Source organism: Prionailurus viverrinus, chromosome B3 (genome assembly GCF_022837055.1).
Source record: "Prionailurus viverrinus isolate Anna chromosome B3, UM_Priviv_1.0, whole genome shotgun sequence".
NCBI classification, from domain to species: Eukaryota; Metazoa; Chordata; class Mammalia; order Carnivora; family Felidae; genus Prionailurus; species Prionailurus viverrinus.
Genome location: NC_062566.1, coordinates 29,250,244 through 29,270,578, shown reverse-complemented (window position 1 = coordinate 29,270,578; position 20,335 = coordinate 29,250,244). Strand labels below are relative to the sequence as shown.

General features: G+C 34.7%; 1 protein-coding gene across 7 annotated transcripts in view; it reads right to left on the bottom strand.

Moving 5' to 3' along the window:
* MYO9A (myosin IXA) overlaps positions 1 to 20,335 on the bottom strand; it is a 273,152-nt gene that overhangs the window by 113,519 nt on the left and 139,298 nt on the right. For all 7 annotated transcript variants that reach the window (XM_047861621.1, XM_047861624.1, XM_047861627.1 and 4 more), the window contains 4 exons: positions 17,440 to 17,515; positions 8,343 to 8,486; positions 6,722 to 6,761; positions 444 to 566 (listed from right to left, as the gene is read on the bottom strand). In XM_047861621.1, coding sequence (XP_047717577.1) covers positions 444 to 566; positions 6,722 to 6,761; positions 8,343 to 8,486; positions 17,440 to 17,515 — 383 coding nt within the window. The remainder of the gene's footprint in view (positions 1 to 443; positions 567 to 6,721; positions 6,762 to 8,342; positions 8,487 to 17,439; positions 17,516 to 20,335) is intronic.

Here is a 20,335-nt window from a genome sequence, read left to right as displayed (position 1 = left end):
CACAAAGTTAAAATAAAACCAGAAAAACCTACAATCTCATTTAGTTAAATATCGGTAGCAGAAGCATGAAGTTTAAAAATACATATAGGAAAAAAAACATACACCTTATGTTAACAGTGACTATATCTGGGCCATAGGGTAAAAGGAAGATTTTGTTTATAATAGCAATTTCCTGCTGCCTGTCTCCTCACATTGAAAGCAATGAATTACTCTTTGGGATCTCCACTATCCACAGATACAACAATGAAAAAGAAAGGCAGCTGACTTTTTCCACCACTGTAACTTTTCTCCAAAATGACCACCATAAAATGGCTTTTAAGTCATATGAATCATATTCCATTCAGGTACCTTGCAGATCATTTTGACCTTTCAATGCTGATCTGAATGAAACAGATTCCTGATTTTAAAAACTTTTTTTATAAAAAGATAACTAAAGAAATAACCTGAAACTGGGCACTGATGCTGGGAGGCTTTTTCTTCTTGTGCAAATGAAGAAGAGACTTGGTAATGCGATCCTGTAGTGTCAGTCTTGTCAGGTGCTTTAAAGAATTTACCTCTAGCAAGTGCTGAAAACAAGCAAGAAAAATCAAATTCTTCACATAAATTAATTAAAGAACAGGGAAACCAAAATTCTAAGCCAGTTTTCATTATCACCTATGTATAATGACTGTGGTGAATATTAGAAATTGATATTCCATATCCATCTCACCCTCCTGCTTTCTCGCAGAAGCTTTCCAGGTAAAAAGAAAACTGCATTTCTCAAACTCTCTTGCATCTGGGTTCCAGATAGGATTTAAGTTTATCATTTAAATTCTAACGCATGAAATTGGGAAGGTATAACTGAGGCAGACTTTGGCTACTAGCTTCTGTTTCTTCTGACAACCATATATACCCAAGTACTTTAGCTTTCTAAATGGATCCTAATGTCCAGGCACCACCTTTGTGAGTTGAGAGGCAGAGCACAGGGAATTTGTGTTGTTACTGCAACTCTAGTAAATGCACCTTAACCCTGGAGCCAATAGTTGTGGCAGCTTCCTCCTGATTCCTGGATCACACCACAGGTAGTATGCACCTGGAAGCAGCAGCTGGAATGGCAGCTTCCTGCTTTCTTAGCTGATTACAGCTGGGGTCAGTTCTGCACTGCTATTTTAATACTCTGAAACTCTAAAACTTCTAATGATTTTGTAAGTGCCTATTTGAATTAAGTCTTTTTCTACTTAAAAATATCTACACTTATTATTGCTAACTGTAACTGAATCCTGACTCACAGAGACAATAAATTTAATCCCAGGGCTACAGAGGGTATGCCAGAAACACACACAGAAACAAAATAAAACATAAACCCTATTAACCATGATCCTGGCAAATTAATTATCAATCTTAATAATAAGATAGGAGTTACACATAAAGCAAATACAAATAATACAAAATGGGGTGTTAATAAAGTATTTGAGAGCTTTTGCAGCCAATTACAATTAAAAGTAATTTTTTCTAATATTTATTATTTATTTTTGAGAGAGAGAGGCAGAGTGCGAGCAAGGGAGGGGCAGAGAGAGCGGGAGACATAGAATCTGAAGCAGGCTCCAAATCAGCACAGAGCCCAACGCAGGGCCCAAAGCCATGAACCATGAGATCATGACCTGAGCTGAAGTCGGATGCTCAACTGACTGAGCCACCCAGGCGCCCCAACTTTTTAAACCATACCATATTTATGGAAGTGAGCTTGCCCATGGAAAGAATATATATATACATATGTACAACTATATAATGTTATTCAAAAAGCTCTAAAAATTTTATTGTATGAGAAGCACAGAACTGAGTTAAAAACAACAAATTTAAAAGTCTTAAAAATATTAATTTTGACAATATAAACACCTAAAAATATAAACCTTCAAGTGGCAACAGGTACAATACATATTTTAACAGATACAACTAAATAAAATTTTTCTAGAAATGACAGACTTATTATCTGTACATAAGAAATGTAAAAATTCCTTTAAAAATTCATCCTGAAATTAAAATGAACAGAAGACATGAAACAGGCAATTCTCAAATAAAGTATAAATGACATATAACATGATGACAATCAATCAACCTGATTTATAATAAAAAAAAAGCACATTTCTTTTAAAGAGATTTTCTGCATATCAGATTGGCAAACATAATAAACACTGACAAAACCCAATATTCATGAGGTTGTGAAGAAAGACATATTTATGCACTGTTCTTAAGAATGCAAATCAGTATAGCCTTCCTGATAAACAATTTCACATCTAGATATTTATTTAAGGAGATTATCAAACAAGATCTGAAAGTTATTTTTGACAATGCTTCAGAAAACAGTGAAAAACAACAGAGATATGTAATTATAAGGAATTATTTTCATAAAGTATGCTTTAGTCACACAACTAAATTCTATACAGTTTATAAATATACCGTAACCTGTATTTACTGACACAGAAAAATATTTGCAACCCTGTCCACTCCTATCACTTTTATTCAACATAGTACTGGAAGTCCTAGCCCCAGCAATCAGACAAGAAAAAAAATAAGAAGCATCCATATTGGTAAAGCAGAAGTTAAACTGACACTATTTGCAGATGATATAATACTACATATAGAAAACCCTAAAGACTCCAAACAGAAAACTATTAGAAATAATAAATGAATTCAGTAGTTATAGAATACAAAATTAATATGCAGAAATCAGTTCTTTCTATACACTAATAATGAGTAGCAGAGAGAGAAAATAAATAAACAATTCCATTTGCAATTGCACCAAATAGAATAAAATAACTAGGAATAAACTTAACCAAGAAGGTGAAAGACCTATACTCTGAAACCTAAAAAACACTGATGAAAGCAACTAAAGGTGGCACAAATAGAAAGATATTCCATGCTCATGGATTGGAAGAACTAATATTGTTAAAATGCCCATTCTATCCAAAGCAATCTACAGATTCAATGCAATCCCTATCAAAATACCAACTGCATTTTTCAAAGAACTAGAACAAATAACCTTAAAATTTGTATGGAGCCACAAAAGATCCTGAGTAGCCAAAGAAATCTTGAAAAATGAAGAACAAAAATGGAGATATCGCAATCCCAGATTTCAAGATATACTACCAAGCTGTACTACCAAAAGAATATGGCACAAAAATAGACACATAAGTCAATGGAACAGAATAGAAAGCCCAGAAATAAACCCACGACTCCATGGTCAATCTGTGACAAAGGAAACAAGAATATACAATGGGGAAAAGACCATCTCTTCAATAAATGGTATTGGGAAAACTGGACAGCTACATGCAGAAGAATGAAACTGGACCACGTTCTCACACCATACTCAAAAATAAACTCAAATTGGATTAAAGACCTAAATGTAAGACCTGAATCCATAAAAATCCTTGAAGACAGCACAAGCAGTAATTTCTCTGATATCAGCCATAGTAACATTTTTCTAGATAGGTTTCTTCAAGAAAGGGAAACAAAAGCAAAAATAAGCTACTGGGAGATCAAAATAAAAAGCTTTTGCACAGCAAAGGAAGCCATAAACAGAATGAAAAGGCAACAAACTGAATGGGAGAAGATATCTGCAAATGATATATCTAATAAGGGGTTAGTAAAAAGAACTTCTACAACTCAATGCCAAAAAATAAGTGATCCAATTAAAACATGGGCACAAAACCAAAGAGACATTTTTCCAAAGACATACAGACGGTCAACAGACACATTAAAAGATGGCTCAACATCACTCATTATCAGGGAAATACAAATCAAAACCACAATGAGGTTTTGATTTACACCTATAAGAATGGCTAGCATTAGAAAGACAAGAAATAACAAGTGAATATTTAGCAAGGTGGTGGAGAAAAAGGAACCTTTACACACTGTTGGTGGGAATCTAAATTGGTACAGCCACTAAGAAAAATAGTATGGAGGTTCCTCAAAAAATTAAAAACAGATATACCATATGATCCAATAATTCCACCACTGGGTATTTTCACAAAGAAAATGAAAACACTAATTTCAAAAGATGTTTGCATCCCTGTGTTTACTGCAACATTATTTACAACAGCCAAGATATGCAAGCAATCCAAGTGTCTATCAACAGATGAATGAATACAGATGTGGGGTGTGTGTATACAAACACACACATATACACACAATGGGACTACTACTTAGCCATAGAAAAGAATGAGATCTTGCCATTTGTGACAACACAGATAGACCTAGAGGGTATTATGTCAAGTGAAGTAAGATAGAGAAACACAAATACCACATGATTTCGTGTATAGGTGGAATCCAGAAAACAAAACAGATGAATGAAAAACAGACTCAAATACAGAAAAAAAAAAAAAAAAAAAGAAAGTGATAGTTGCTGGAGGGGAGGGGTAAAATAGATAAAGGGGATTAAGAAATACAAACTTCCAGTGATAAAATAAAAGTCACACAGATGAAAAGTACAGCATAAAGAATATAGTCAGTAATTCTGTAATAACATTGTTGGTGACAGGTTGTGAGCACTGAGTAATGTATAGAATCAATTAATCAATATGTTGTACACCTGAAACTAATATAACACTGTATATACATCAATAAAAATAAATAAATAAAAATAGAGAAATAGATGGGATTCCTGTCACTGATAATTGAATAGAATTTTTTATTTCAGGTGTAGCCAACATGAATATTTTTAAACCATATGAAGTTTAAAGAGAGGTTATCCATTTGAGGAGAGTAAAAAGAATGGTACAAATAGCTAGACTCAGTGCTGGCATTCAAAATACTAAAGTACATACATATACACATACACACACACACATTGTATATATATACATTTATATATAATATATATACTTACATATTTATACACACACTGTACATATATACATATGTATGTATATATATAAATCTTGTATATATGTGTATGTGTACACAGACACTGGAATATTACTCAGCCATCAAAAAGAATGAGACCTTGCCATTTGCAATGACATGGATGGAGCTAGAGTAGAGTGTATTATGCCAAGTGAAGTCATTCAGTCAGAGAAAGACAAATACCATATGATTGCACTCATACATGTAATTTAAGAAACAAAACAGATGAACATTGGGGAAGGAAGGGAAAAAAAGAGAGGGAGGCAAACCATAAGATTAACTATAGAAAACAAACAGGGTTGCTGGAGTGGAGGGAAGCAGGGGATGGGCTAAATGGGTGATGGGTATTAAGGAGGGCACTTGTTATGATGAGCACTGGGTGTTCTATGTAAGTGATAGATCACTAAATTCTTTTCCTGAAACAACTATTACACTATATGTCAATTAACTAGAATTTAAATAAAAACTTGAAACAAAAACAAAATATTAAATGGCTAAAGAGACAATGAAGGAAAAAGGAAACACAAATGAACAGATAAAGATGTTTGATAATGAAAGTAGTAGCCTTTTTCTCTACATAAAATCTTTTCATGATAAGAACAAAGTACAGACCACTTAACATAAATTTTCTTTGTGCTTTAAAACTATTTACCACTACCAGAAACCACAGAAGCATTGCATTACCTTTTCTCTAGAAGCCAAAGAGGCTTAAGTAGAAGGAAATAATAACTTCATTTTTTTGTTTTTTGTTTTTTGAACTAGAAAATCTGAGAATAAATAGCTCTTTCTCAGTTCTTTTAAAATTTTGAAATTCACCAAAAAGGTTACAAGTGACAGAACTTCTTTAGGGGGGTACAAGAGGAAGAAAGAGTAAGACTTTTCTTTCTTTAGTAAATTAAGTAAATACTTCTGGAATGCCATCTCAGCATAAACTTTGTAGATCAGGGTGGGCAAATTACAGCCATGGGCCAAATCCTGTTCACTGATTTTATATGGTTAAAAGAACATTAAAATAATACTTAAGGGCATGTGTAAAATTATATGAAATTCAAATTTCAGTGTCTAAAAATAAACTTTTATTGAAATATAGTAACACTTATTCAGTTCCATAATGTCTATAGCTGCATTTGTGCTACCATAGCATAGCTAAGTAGTTACAACATAGACCTGCAGCCTATCTGGGCCCTTATAGAAAAACTTGGCTAACTAATGCTAATGATGATAAGCTAGACAAACACTAATTAGAAACTATTTTTTTTAATTTTTTTTTAACGTTTATTTATTTTTGAGACAGAGAGAGACAGAGCATGAACGGGGGAGGGTCAGAGAGAAAGGGAGACACAGAATCTGAAACAGGCTCCAGGCTCCGAGCTGTCAGCACAGAGCCCGATGCGGGGCTTGAACTCACAGACCACAAGATCATGACCTGAGCTGAAGTTGGACGCTCAACTGACTGAGCCACCCAGGTGCCCCTAATTAGAAACTATTTAAAATCAGGTAAAATTCAAAATTTGACCTTAGCCTGGCTTAACGATAAATGAAAAGATCTAATGTAAAGATGCAATTTCTCAACAAAAAACAGTTGTAATTCAAAAGCCTTTCAAACACTGAAATATGAGATATATCACAAATATTTACCTGAACCATTAAGCCTGGTCATTTCCTAACATCCAGTGTTATTTCTAAAACAGATTTAACTGAATATACAAAATTAATCCCTACTTTGGGTACAAATAAGGTACTGTTTATCTGGGATTGTTTATAAAGATTGTTTGCATGAATAAAAAAAAATATTACAGAATAGGGCACAAACAGAAAAATTCTTTTTCATAATACTCACCTTTGGAAGTCCAGGCTTGGGTTTGAAGTTTTTGCTTCTCCTATAAGACAGATCATATATTAGAAATAACGACAGTACAGATGAATCCTTTCCAGGTCTCTGGTAAAACAATAGATTATATACCCACTTCCAAGATACTGGTCCTCTATATGAAAACACTGTCTAGTTCAACTAAGCAGGCACCTTTAGGAATGAAAAATAAGCAGGGAAAAGGAACAAGAGATACCTGCTCTACAATATAGGTATAAACAGATTCAAGCCTGATAATCAGTAACATAGTGTTGTACATTCAAAACTAAAATTGTTTCCTTTTGGACGTTAATAGAATTCTGCTTTCCTATACCTACAGAAACTTTGTTTCTGTCATTTTAAGACTTTAAAGAGATGTCTAATTTCATAGATTTTTAAAATGTACGTATCAAAAAATTCTTATCTTTCCCTTTTGAATTAAAAATTCTCGGGGCGCCTGGGTGGCGCAGTCGGTTAAGCGTCCGACTTTAGCCAGGTCACGATCTCGCGGTCTGCGAGTTCGAGCCCCGCGTCAGGCTCTGGGCTGATGGCTCAGAGCCTGGAGCCTGTTTCCGATTCTGTGTCTCCCTCTCTCTCTGCCCCTCCCCCGTTCATGCTCTGTCTCTCTCTGTCCCAAAAATAAATAAACGTTGAAAAAAAAATTTAAAAAAAAATTCTCTTCTGCTCTTTTTCTTCTTTATAACCCAATATTATATTCACACCAAGACTTTTTTTAACGGCTAAAGAAATATAAGGAATAATGCCCAGAGCTCATGAGCATAAGCTGGGGAGTCAGAAAGACCAAAGCTTGAATCTAAAACTCTAGCACTTACTAGTGTAGGAGTTTTAACTTCTCTAAGTCTTGGTTTCACTAATGTGATAACATAGAATGTAATAATGTAAAATGAAGATCATAATACCACCAACCTCTTGGTTGTTGTGAGGATTAAATGAGTTAATTTATAATTCTGAAGCATTGCAAAAGTTAAATAAATTGAGCCTATTAGCAGTGTTAAGTGATGACTTAGGGATTAAGGAATCCAATTCAGTCATACCAGCTAGCGGTCAAAAAATATGTTTTGAAATAATGCCTGAAATACATGGATACAGGTAGCTAAGAACTTTTTACTGGTCCACCTTGCATAGTTAAACCTATACCCTCAAAGCAGTCCTATAATTAGGTAATGAAGAATGGCAGGCTGGATAAAGGTTATATATCACTATATATAGTCTCAGTCCCCATTTCATAGGGGATTTTACTGCCCAATTTGTTAGGACTGTCAAAATTAAAGGACAAGTGCAATTCAAGACTGAGAATCATAAAAAGTGTGAACAGTTTTACTCTATTTGTATGTAGGGTCTGTCAAAGACTAATGAAGAATTATCTCCATAAGTACATCCAACCATGATTCTCCTGGGGAGATGAAAACAAACAAACCGCCAAGCTTCTTAATGCAGGAGATTCACAGCTCTCAATACTATTTTTGATTCACTTGTTTCACTCAAAATTCTCCTCATGAAAATAATGATTCACCATCACCCCTCTTCTTTTTTTAGCCAGAAATTTTAAACCAGTCATAAAAACCAATCCACATTTCTGATCAATACTAACGTGAGAATTCCATGCGCTCTTTCCAAGAGTTTGCTGCTAGCTGAATTAGCAAATATCCCATCTTTATCAAGCAAGGAGGTGCTACTTGACAGTCTGCTCTGGCGAATCCCAGTTCTGCCATTCCAGGCAATATCAAATGTATCACTGTAAAAAGTTAAATACGGTATAATTTGCTTTAGTTAACTGAGACATCTACAATACTCCCCACATTGCTTAAATAAGTAAATTTTAAAACTTTCAACACTGAAGTTAAAATTTATAAAAAGAGCTAACCCAGCAAAAAATGGTTTTAGCACAGAGATTACCAATCAATCTAATCTTTTCCTCATTCAGAACAAAGAATTTCTATGGATTCTGGCACATTCACATACAAATGTGCATGTAGATGAGCACATCATACAGCTAATATCTTTAAATCTAATCCATTAACTATTTACAATCAGTAAATAATATAAGGTTATTATAGTAATATAATGGTTTTTGTCTTTGTTAGATTTTAGAACTTCCAAATATTATTGAAGGAATTTACAATCCTAATAGGCTGTCCCATTCTATGGAATATTTAATTTCTTCCTGGGAGGTCTTATTCACACATTCACTCACTACACACACATCCACCAAAGTTACTAAGTATCTTCTATGGGCTGAGCAATATTCTAGCCACTGGAGATAGAGGAGTGAACAAAACAGATAAAATTATCAGTGATTACAATATGAGGACTTAATAGAGGGCTTTCCAGGTAAAGCAGCAAATGGACCACATTTTTTGATTCCTCCCATAAAAACCCATAAACACATTAAATATTAATAAAACCCATAAAAACATTAATAAAATAACTTTTAAAGGAATAAACACTTAAGAATAAAGAAAATATACTAAGAGACAAGAGTAACACAGTTTTGAAATATGGAAAACAGAGGAATACAGAAAGCAATCTGAAACTGGCTATGAGGAAGAATGAGAAGCATCTGTATTTACAGAACTCTCAAAGGCTCCAGAGTTTCTGGAGTTCCATCAAGTACCTGTGGAAGTGGTGGGAAAGGTGGGTTAAAAACAAGAGCACTAGTTGAAAGTCAGTTTAAGAAGCAGTTAGACGAGGGGCGCCTGGGTGGCGCAGTCGGTTAAGCGTCCGACTTCAGCCAGGTCACGATCTCGCGGTCCGTGAGTTCAAGCCCCGCGTCAGGCTCTGGGCTGATGGCTCAGAGCCTGGAGCCTGTTTCCGATTCTGTGTCTCCCTCTCTCTCTGCCCATCCCCCGTTCATGCTCTGTCTCTCTGTCCCAAAAATAAATAAACGTTGAAAAAAAAAAAAAATTAAAAAAAAAAAAAAAAAGAAGCAGTTAGACGAATGGATAAAGAAGATGTGGTTTATATATACAATGGAATACTACTTGGCAATGAGAAAGAATGAAATCTGGCCATTTGTAGCAACGTGGATGGAACTGGAGGGTATTATGCTAAGTGAAATAAGTCAGGAAGAAAAAGACAGATACCATATGTTTTCACTCATATGTGGATCCTGAGAAACTTAACAGAAGACCATGGGGGAGGGGAAGGAGAAAAAAATTACAGAGAGGGAGAGAGGCAAACCATAAGAGACTCTTAAATACTGAGAACAAACTGAGGGTTGATGAGGGTGGGGGAGAGGGGAAATTGGGTGATGGGCATTGAGGAGGGCACCTGCTGGGATGAGCACGGGGTGTTATATGGAAACCAATTTGACAATAAATTATATGTGTGTGTATATATATATATATATATATATATATATATATATACATACACACACACACACACACACACATATGCGTGCGTGCGTGTGTGTGTGTGTGTGTGTGTGTGTGTGTGTAAAGAAGCATTTAGAACTCCATGAAGCCTAATAGCCATCCCTTATCTAAGCAAGAGGATGAAAGAGGAGTCCATGAACCATGGACTAGGCAGCACCAGGCACAACAGAGGATGAGTATACCATATAGAAGTCAAAGGTAATACTGAAAATAGATTCTCAACCCTCTTACCCCACTGGCTCCAGAATGCTAGCAGCTAGGACTATATCCTCCAGGGAGAAAATCGGAATAAACTTTTGTGTGCAATGTGGCCATCCCAGGAAGAAAGACCCAAAGATACCAATATGTTCTATACATTGCCAACACACCCAATTAATCAGATTGCAATTAGTCTTTCAGTGTTTCAATAATGAATATTAACAGTCAACCAAGGTTCATCAGACATCTGAGTAAAGCCATGAGCATAAAACAGAGACCAAAACAAACTATCATGACATAAACAACTTAAAGGAAAAAAGGATCAGGCAGGCGGAAAAAAAAAAAAAAAGTTTTAAGCCCTCAGTACTATTCTTAGAGAAGAGAGAAAATATTGCATCTATAAAATAAGATGCTATGAAAAATTAAAAAATTGAGAAAACAAAGTAACAAAAATGTCCTAAAAATTAAAGATGTAACGCCAATAAAAATGCAGAATATACTTATTCATTCAAAAGTATCTATTGAGCACCAAATAGTGTCAATTTTTTCTAGCATCTTCATATTACTTAAATTCAAATGGAAGAAAACAAACACATAAAAAAACACATTGTATGTCAGATAATAGGTGCCAAGGAGAAATTTTAAACATAGAAGAAGAATGCCAGGACACGAGGCTTTTTAATAGGGAAGTCAAGGAGATGCATGATGGAGAAGATTTCATTTAAACAGAGATCTAAGGGAGATAAAAAGCAATTCAAGCAATTATCTGAAAGAAGAGCACTCTACTCAGAAGAGCAAACACACAGTTTGGGAGGCTGGAATTTTGTTGATGAGTCTGAGATATATTAAATAAATCAGCAAGGCTGGAGTGGAGTAAACAGGGGAAAAATGGTAGATCAAGTCAGAGTTAGGAAGGAGGAAACCATGTCACATATACCCTCTAGGAAATGTAAGAATTTTTGGGTTTTAATGAGAATGAGAAAGAAAGACAAAGAAGGATTTTCAGCAAAACATGAATCAGCTTTTTTATATTAAAATGTATTTTATATTACATATATTTACATATTATATTAAAATGATCTGGTTTCTATATTGAATACTGTTTGAGGGGCAAAGGACAAAAGCAGGGACATTACTTTAGGAAGCTATTATAATAATCTATGCCAGGGCAATAGCAGTGGAAGTAGTAAGAAATGGTGAGATTCAGGATATCATTTTAAGGTACAGCCAATGTAACTTGCTGATGGATTGAATGGGGAGTGTCTGAGACAGAGGGAATTAAGGATGACTTCAAGATTTTAAACCAGTAAGAGAAGATTTAGAGATGAGGAAGTGGGAGAAATCACTTATAAAGCAAAACAACATGAAAAATCATTACCAAAATAGATCAATCAAGTAGACTCAAGACTTAACAAAAGAGTTTCTAGACAGATCATACAAAATTCTGGTACTTAAGTACAGAGGAGAGATGTCACTTGTATTACAAAGGCTCAAGAATCAGGTGCACCTGGATGGCTCAGTTGGTTAAGCGTCCAACTCTTGATTTTGGCTCAGGTCATGATCTCACAGTTCATGGGTTTGAGCCCCACTTCAGGCTCTGGGCTGGTGGGGCAAAGCCTGCTTGGGATTCTCTCTCTCTCTTCCTTTCTCTCTTCCCCTCCTCCACTCGTGTACTTTGTCTCGCTCTCAAAATAAATAAATAAACTTGGGGCGCCTAGGTGGCTCAGTCAGTTGGGCATCTGGCTTTGGCTCAGGTCATGATCTTGCAGTCTATGAGTTCAAGCCCCATGTCGGGCTCTGTGCTGACAGCTCGGAACCTGGAGCCCGCTTCAAATTCTGTGTCTCCCTCACTCTCTGCCCTGCCCCTGCTCACAATCTGCCCCTCTCTCTCTCAACAATAAATTAACATCAAAAGACTTTTAAAAATTAAGTAAATTAAATAAATAAGCTTTAAAAAAAAGAATCAGAGAAAGGGCATCTATAAAAAAAAAAAACCTACAGTCAACATCATGCTTCATGATTCAAAACAAAAAAACACTGGAAGATTTCTCACTAATATCAGGAATAAGACAAGGATGTGAGCTCTTGCCACACTGATTCAACACTGTACTGAAGTTTCTAGCCAGGGCAGTATGTAAGAGAAAGAAATAAAAGACATCCAAGTTGAAAAGGAAGAAGTAAAATTATATTTATTCACATATGACATGATCTTACATATAGAGAATTCTAAGGAATCCACTAAAAAACTATGAGAACTTATGAGTTAAGCAAGGTTAAAATATTCAATTATATTTCTATATAACAGCAATGAACAATTGACAATGAAAGCAAAAAAATTTTTCATTTATAAAAGCATGAAAATTAATACTTAGGAGTAAATTTGAGAAAAGAAGTGTAAGGCTTGTACACTAAAAACTAAAAAATATTGTTAAAAGAATTAAAGATCTAAAGAAGTGAAAAGATATTCCATGACAATATTCCTCAAATTAATCTATAGATTCAATATAACCTCTAGCGAAATCCTAGCCGTTTTTTTTTTTTTTTTTTGCAGAAATGACAAGATAATCCTAAAATTCATACGGAAATGCAAAGAATCCAGAATAGCCAAAACAATGTTGAAAAAAACAAAGCTAGGAAGAATTACAATTCCTGATTTGTACACCGATTATAAAGCTATAGTAATTAAGACAACACGGTACTGGCATAAGGAAATACATACAAATCAATAGAATAAAGTTGAGAATCCAGAAATAAACACTTCTATTTATGGTCAAATGAGTTTTGACAAAGGCATCAAGACAATTCAACAGGGAAATTAACAGTATTTTCAACCAATGGTACTGAGGCAACTGAATATCCACATGGGAAAGAAGGAAATTGGATCTTTTATCTCTTAGCATATACAAAACAACTCAAAATCAATTACAGATCTAAATTTAAAAGCTAAAACTATAAAATTCTTAAAAGAAAACAGAGAGAGTAAACCTTTGTGACTTAGGCTTAATGATTTCTTAAATACAACAAAAGTATAGCAAAAAATAAAAATAGATAAATTAGACTTCTTCAAAATTAAAACCTTCACACTTCCAATAACACATTTGAAATCATGTATCTGATAAGGGACCTAGATCTAGAATATATAAATAACTCTTACAACCTGATAATAAGACAACCCAACTAAAAAACAGATTACTCAAGAAATAAAAAGAAATGAACTGGGGCGCCTGGGTGGCGCAGTCGGTTAAGCGTCCGACTTCAGCCAGGTCACGATCTCGCGGTCCGTGAGTTCGAGCCCCGCATCAGGCTCTGGGCTGATGGCTCGGAGCCTGGAGCCTGTTTCCAATTCTGTGTCTCCCTCTCTCTCTGCCCCTCCCCCGTTCATGCTCTGTCTCTCTCTGTCCCAAAAATAAATAAAAACGTTGAAGAAAAAAAAAAAAAAAAGAAATGAACTACTGATACATTTAAGAACCTAATGAATTAAGCACCACGTTTAACGTTAAAGAGCTAATCTCAAAGTTATGAAGGGGATTAGGACATGTCACCCCAAATTACACTACATAAGGGAACTAAGAATCAACAGATACAGGAAGAGTCAGTTCTCTCCCGTCCCCTGAACTTCCTAAAAGTAGGGCATAAATTTCCCTTCGTGAAAAGTGTCCCCATCTCCCCTATAAGGAAGAGAAGAGCAGCTTTTATCACCTGAAATAAGAGACTAGAAACTGAAAGGAGTTTGCTTAAATAAACCTTACTAAAATAACCCTCATCTTCCATTAGTTCCCCCATCTATTCCCTAGTCACTACCCGACATTTTATAATCCCTTTTAAAGCCCAAAACATCTTTCCTTTAAAAAAAGAGTATATGAGCCCCCAAGTATGACACCACTTCTTTAAGTTTCACTTCTTTTCTGTGAATACTCATGCATGTAAAACATTAATAAAAATTATATACTTTTTCTCCTGTTAATCTGTCTTTCATAATTTAATTCACAGGCCCTAGAGGCCCACAGGTTGCTAGAGGATAGGACAGGGAAGGAGAGGGGTAAATACAAATAGGCAGCATTAGTGAATTCTTTTGTGATTATGAAAAAGGTATGTATCTTGACTGTGGCATTGATTACATAATTGTATATATGGGATACAATTGCAAAAGTCTATATATGGACGTGTAGATTGCTAAAAATGGTGAAAGTAAAAAGACAAGTTACAAATTGGGGGAATACATTTGAAACATAAGTGAAATGGCACCAGTACATAAAATTTATAAAGAATACTTTTTAAAAAAGAAATATGGACAAATAAATGATATTTCAAAATACATGAATAGCCATGAAATATATATAAATTGTTCAACAACATTAATAAGCAGGGAAAAGCAAATCCTAAGATACCATTTTATAACCACCAGATTATCAAAAGTTAAAAAGACAGTCAGCTGAGTTGTGCTGGCAAGGAACGAAGCAAAGGGAACTTTTAGCTGCCACTTTTAGTGTACATTAGTACAACTCCTTTGGGGGAAAAACTGGGGATTATCTTACAAAACTATCATGCACATATCCCACTGAATTAACAGTTCCATTAATAAGTACATATCCTAGCAATGTAATAATAGGTGAACCAGAAGACTGGTATGAGCATGTTTAAAATAACACCATTAGTCAGGGTGCCTACATGGCTCAGTTGGTTAAGCATCTGATTCTTGATTTCGGCTTAGGTCATGATTTCACGGTTCATGGGATCAAGCCCACATTGGGCTTCGTGCTGACAGCACGGAGCCTGCTTGGCTTCTCTCTCTCTCTCTCTCTCTCCCCTTTCTCTTCCCACCACCCCCCCAACACACATGTGTACACACCTGCTCTCTCTCTCAAAATAAACATTAAAAAATTAAATATTATATGGGGTGCCTGAGTGGCTCAGTCAGTTAAGCATCTGACTTAGGCTCAGGTCATGATCTCACGGTTTGTGAATTTGAGCCCCGTGTCAGGCTCTGTGCTGACAGCTCAGAGCCTGGAGCCTGCTTTGGATTCTGTGTCTCCCCCTCTCTCTGCCCCTACCCTGCTCGCACTCTGTCTCAGTCTCTCAAAAAGTGAATAAACATTAAAAAAAAATTTTTTTTAATTAAAAATTTTTAATAATAAAGTAGCACCATTTCTTTAATTTTTTTTTTTAACATTTATTATTGACACAGAGAGCAATACAGCATGAGCACAGGAAGGGCGAGAGGAGGAAACACAGAATCCAAAGCAGGCTCCAGGTTCTGAGTGGTCAGCACAGAGCCAGATGTGGGGCTCAAACCCACAAACCATGAGATCATGACCTGAGCCAAAGTCGGATGCCCAACCAACTGAGCCATCCGGGCATCCCTAAAGTAGCACCATTTCTAATAGTTAAAGAATCACTCATATATCCACTGAGAGACAAATCAATTATGGTATATTAGTGTCACAATAATTTTTTTTTCAACGTTTATTTATTTTTGGGACAGAGAGAGACAGAGCATGAACGGGGGAGGGGCAGAGAGAGAGGGAGACACAGAATCAGAAACAGGCTCCAGGCTCTGAGCCATCAGCCCAGAGCCCGACGCGGGGCTCGAACTCACGGACCGCAAGATCATGACCTGGCTGAAGTCGGACGCTTAACTGACTGCGCCACCCAGGCGCCCCAACACAATAATTTTTTTAATGTGATAAAATAATTTTTTTTACTGTGATTAAAAAATACACAACACAAAACTTACCATTTTAACTATTACTTTTTTATTGAGAAATAATTGACACATTATATTACAACATACTGACTGAGTACTTATATATACTGCCAAATGATCACCACAATAACTATGGTTAATATCTGTCACCATATGCAGTTACAAATTTTTTTCTGTGATGAGAACTTTTGAGATCTACTCTCTTAGTAACTTCTAAATACACAATACAGTATTATTAACTATGGCAACTATACATACTATCTGTTACTTCCCAGAACTTATTTATTTTGTAATTGGGAGTTTGTACCTTTTGACCACCTTCACCCATTTCACCCACCCCCTACTCAGGCCATGGGAAACCACCAATCTGTTCTCTCTCCATTTTAATATTTTCAGTGTACACTGTATATGAGTATATTGGCATGAGTACATTCACATTGCTCTACAAACATCACCACTATCCATCTTCAGAATTTTTAGCCAAACTGAAACGTTGCATCCATTAAACAGTAACTCCCTATCCCCCCAATAGCATATAATATTATACAGCAACTAAAAAGAATAAACTGTATGCAACAAGATGGATGAATCTTAGATGAATATTGCTGAAGGGAAAAAAATCATAGAAGACAGCATACTATATACTAATTTTTCTGTATAACTTAAAAACAAGCAAAGACAATTTATGGCTTAGAAAAAACATACATTTATGATAAAACTTTTTTGAGAGAGAGTACAAACGTGTATGAGAGGGGGAGGAGTAGTGGGGAGAGAATTTTAAGCAGGCTCCATGCCCAGTATGGAGCCGAATGCAGGGCTCCATCTCACAACTGTGAGACCATGACCTGCGCTGAAATCAAGAGTCAGACACTCAACCAACTGAGCCACCAAGATGCCCCTGTAAAACTTTTTTTAAGAGTACAGTAATGGTAAACATAAAATTCTACATAACAATTATCTGAGGGGTGGGAGGAAGGGAATGATCAGATAATATAAAGGTAGCTGTAGCAATATTAATAATCTTCTAGTTCTGAACTTGGGTGGTAGGTTCATTTTGTTTGTGTGCTTCCTAATTATATGAGTGTTTGCATATTCTCTTATAGCAAAGTCTACATTAATGTATAAAGACTGAATAGGAGCTTCCCATTAAACATGTATATCAAACTTACTATACACCATTTCAAATCCTCTCAGTCTTAACCTCTTATAGCTACTGCTGTTGCAAAGAGTACTATGACTAGTTACACATATTTAGTCCAGTTTCAAACCTTATTATACCATTTATAAAAGCTTCAAGAAAGAAAAACAAACTACACCTTGCTTCATATTTTTAAAGCCACATAAGTATTAATAAGAATTCTAGCTATTTCTTCTATACCTCTTTGAAAACACAAACCAAACATACTTACTGTTGATTTTTTTCATTTAGAGTATTCATGCCCTGGAGATCAGAAAGAGGTGTTCTGGGATTTCTCCGGGTTATACCTAACATATAAAAAGCAGATATTTTCAAATCAATGCTAAAAGAAACTACACATAAAACAATTTTTCTAAGGGCAAATGAAATTAATGTACTTTGGTAGTAAATATTTGCTAAACATGTCAGAAATATCAAAATAAGAACGTGAACCAAGGCACATGACTGTTACTTACAAATCTGACTTAATCAACAATGAACCCAATTAGGGAATTAAATAATAAATCTTTTTAATTGTTCTCTCATTTAAACATTATCAGAAAATCAAGGGTAACTGGGCTGAAGGTCTAGAAATGTATATGCTCATTTATTTTAATATTCAAAAAATTCCTAATTATTCCTTTGCAACATTTTTCAGCAATAATTATATTGCTGACATGGACCATAGATTTTAGCGATCAATTAATCTTATATATAGACACTGAGAAACAAAAACAATAAATTACTTCCTTTACCGATATTTTTTAAGTTATAATTTACTTTAAATCATATGATAAACACTGATGCTCTATACACATAACGCCACAAATTTTCAACACACATTTAATATAGGTAAAATACAATGGAGAGGAAATAAAAGTATCTATTCAAGATAACAATCTTAAATGTAGAAAATCCTAAGTAACTCACAAAAAATTATTAGGACTAATAAAAGAGTTCAGAACAATTATAAAATATAAGATCAGTACTTAAAAGTCAATTTTATTTCTATACAATGGTAATAAACAATCAGAAAATAAAATTAAGAACACAATTCCATTAATGAGACCAAAATAATATTAAACAATAAATTTTAAAAAGTATAAAGTGTCTACACTGAAAACTACAAAACATTAAAAGAAAATCTAAATAAATGGAATGCCTTTCAAACTTATTGGTTGGAAAATTTAATACTGTTAAGAAGGCAATGTTCCCTAAATTCACCTGCAGACTGATGCAATCTCTATTAAAATTCCAGCAGCATTTTTTTTTTGCAGAAATGAATAAACTGACCCTAAAATTAATATGGAAATGCAAAAGACCCAGACTACCAGAACAATGCTGAAAAAGAAGAACATGATTGGAGGACTCACACTTCCTGAATTCAAAACTTACTACAAAGACAGAGTAACTGAGACATTATGGTACTGACATAAACAAAGACAAAATAAATCAATGGAAAGGAACTGAGAATACAAATCAGACCTTTACATTTAAGATCTATTGAATTTTGACAATGGTGTCAAGATATTCAATGGGAAAAGAATAATTTTTTCAATAATGGTGCTGGGAAAACTAGATATCCTTATGCAAAAGAATGAAGTTGGGACCAAAAATCAAAATATAAGTCCTGAAATTATAAAACTCTTGAAAGAAAATACAGAAGTAAATTTTTCTGACACTGAAGTAGACAATAAAATTACTTAGATATGTCACCAAAAGCATAAGCAACAAAAGAAAAAAAATGGATAAAAAGACATCATCAAAATGTAAAACTATTATGCTTCAAAAGACACCATATCAAGAAAGTAGGAAGACAACCCACAGAATGGTAGAAAATGTCTGTAAATCAAATATCTGACAAGGAACTTGAACCCAGAAAATAAAAAGAACTCTTACAACTGAACAATAAAAAGACAACCCAATTTAAAAATGAACAAAGTATATGAATAAATATTTTTCCAAAGAAGACATGCAAATGGCTAATAAGTACACAAAATGATGCTCAACATCATTAGTAATCAGAGAAATGAAAATCAAAACTACAATGAGATACCACGTCACACCCACCAGGATGGCTATAATCAAAAAGACAGATAATAAGTGCTCCCAAGGACACGAAAAAATTGGAACCTTTATACACTGTTGAAATGTGAAATGATACAGACACCTTGGAAAACACTTGAGCAGTTCATCAAAAAACTAAACATAAGATTACCATATGACCCAGCAATTCTACTCCTAAGTAAATCCCCAGGAGAATTTCCAATAAACTATTACTGGAAATATATCCTGAGATCAACAAATTCTTAGAACTTTGAATGACTTTATTTTCTTATATATTTGAATTCATTGTTTTTGTTTTATTTAATCAGTTGTTTAGTTATAAGCACCAATTATCCCTATGACAAATTCTCCCTTTCTATCCTTCATATTTATTATTTTCTTTCGTGTATTGAAACATAATAATCCCAGAAGTTTCTTCAATATCAGTAATTCAATTTTCAGCTATTTCCCCTATTTTTTGAACTCATACAGATTTAGCTTTATGCCTCTGTGTGCTTTAGTAGTTCAATACCTATTTTCAGTATCATTCTGGTATTTTATACTCTCAAATTTGTACTGCTGCTTTACTGGATTCAGAAAAAGTATTTGACAAAAGCATCCTTTCATGATAAAAAACCTCAAGAAAATAGGGATAGAAGGAACATACCTCAATATCATAAAAGACATATATGAAGGGCCTACAGATAATATCATTCTCAACAGGGAAAAAATGAGAGCTTTTCCTCTAAGGTCAGGAACACGACAGGGATGTCCACTTTCACCAATGTTGTTCAACATAGTACTGGAAGTCCTAGCCTCAGCAATCAGATAACAAAAAGAAATAAAAGGCATACAAGCTGGCAAAGAAGTCAAACTTTTACTCTTCACAGATGACAGGATACTACGTGGAAAATCCAAAAGACTCCACCAAAAAACTGCTAGAATGATACAAAAAATCTGCAAAGTTGCAGGATATAAAGTCAACACACAGCAATTGGTTGCATTTATATATATCAATAATGAAAACGCAGAAAGAGAATCAAGGAATTTGACACAGACACTCAGATCAATGGAACAGAATA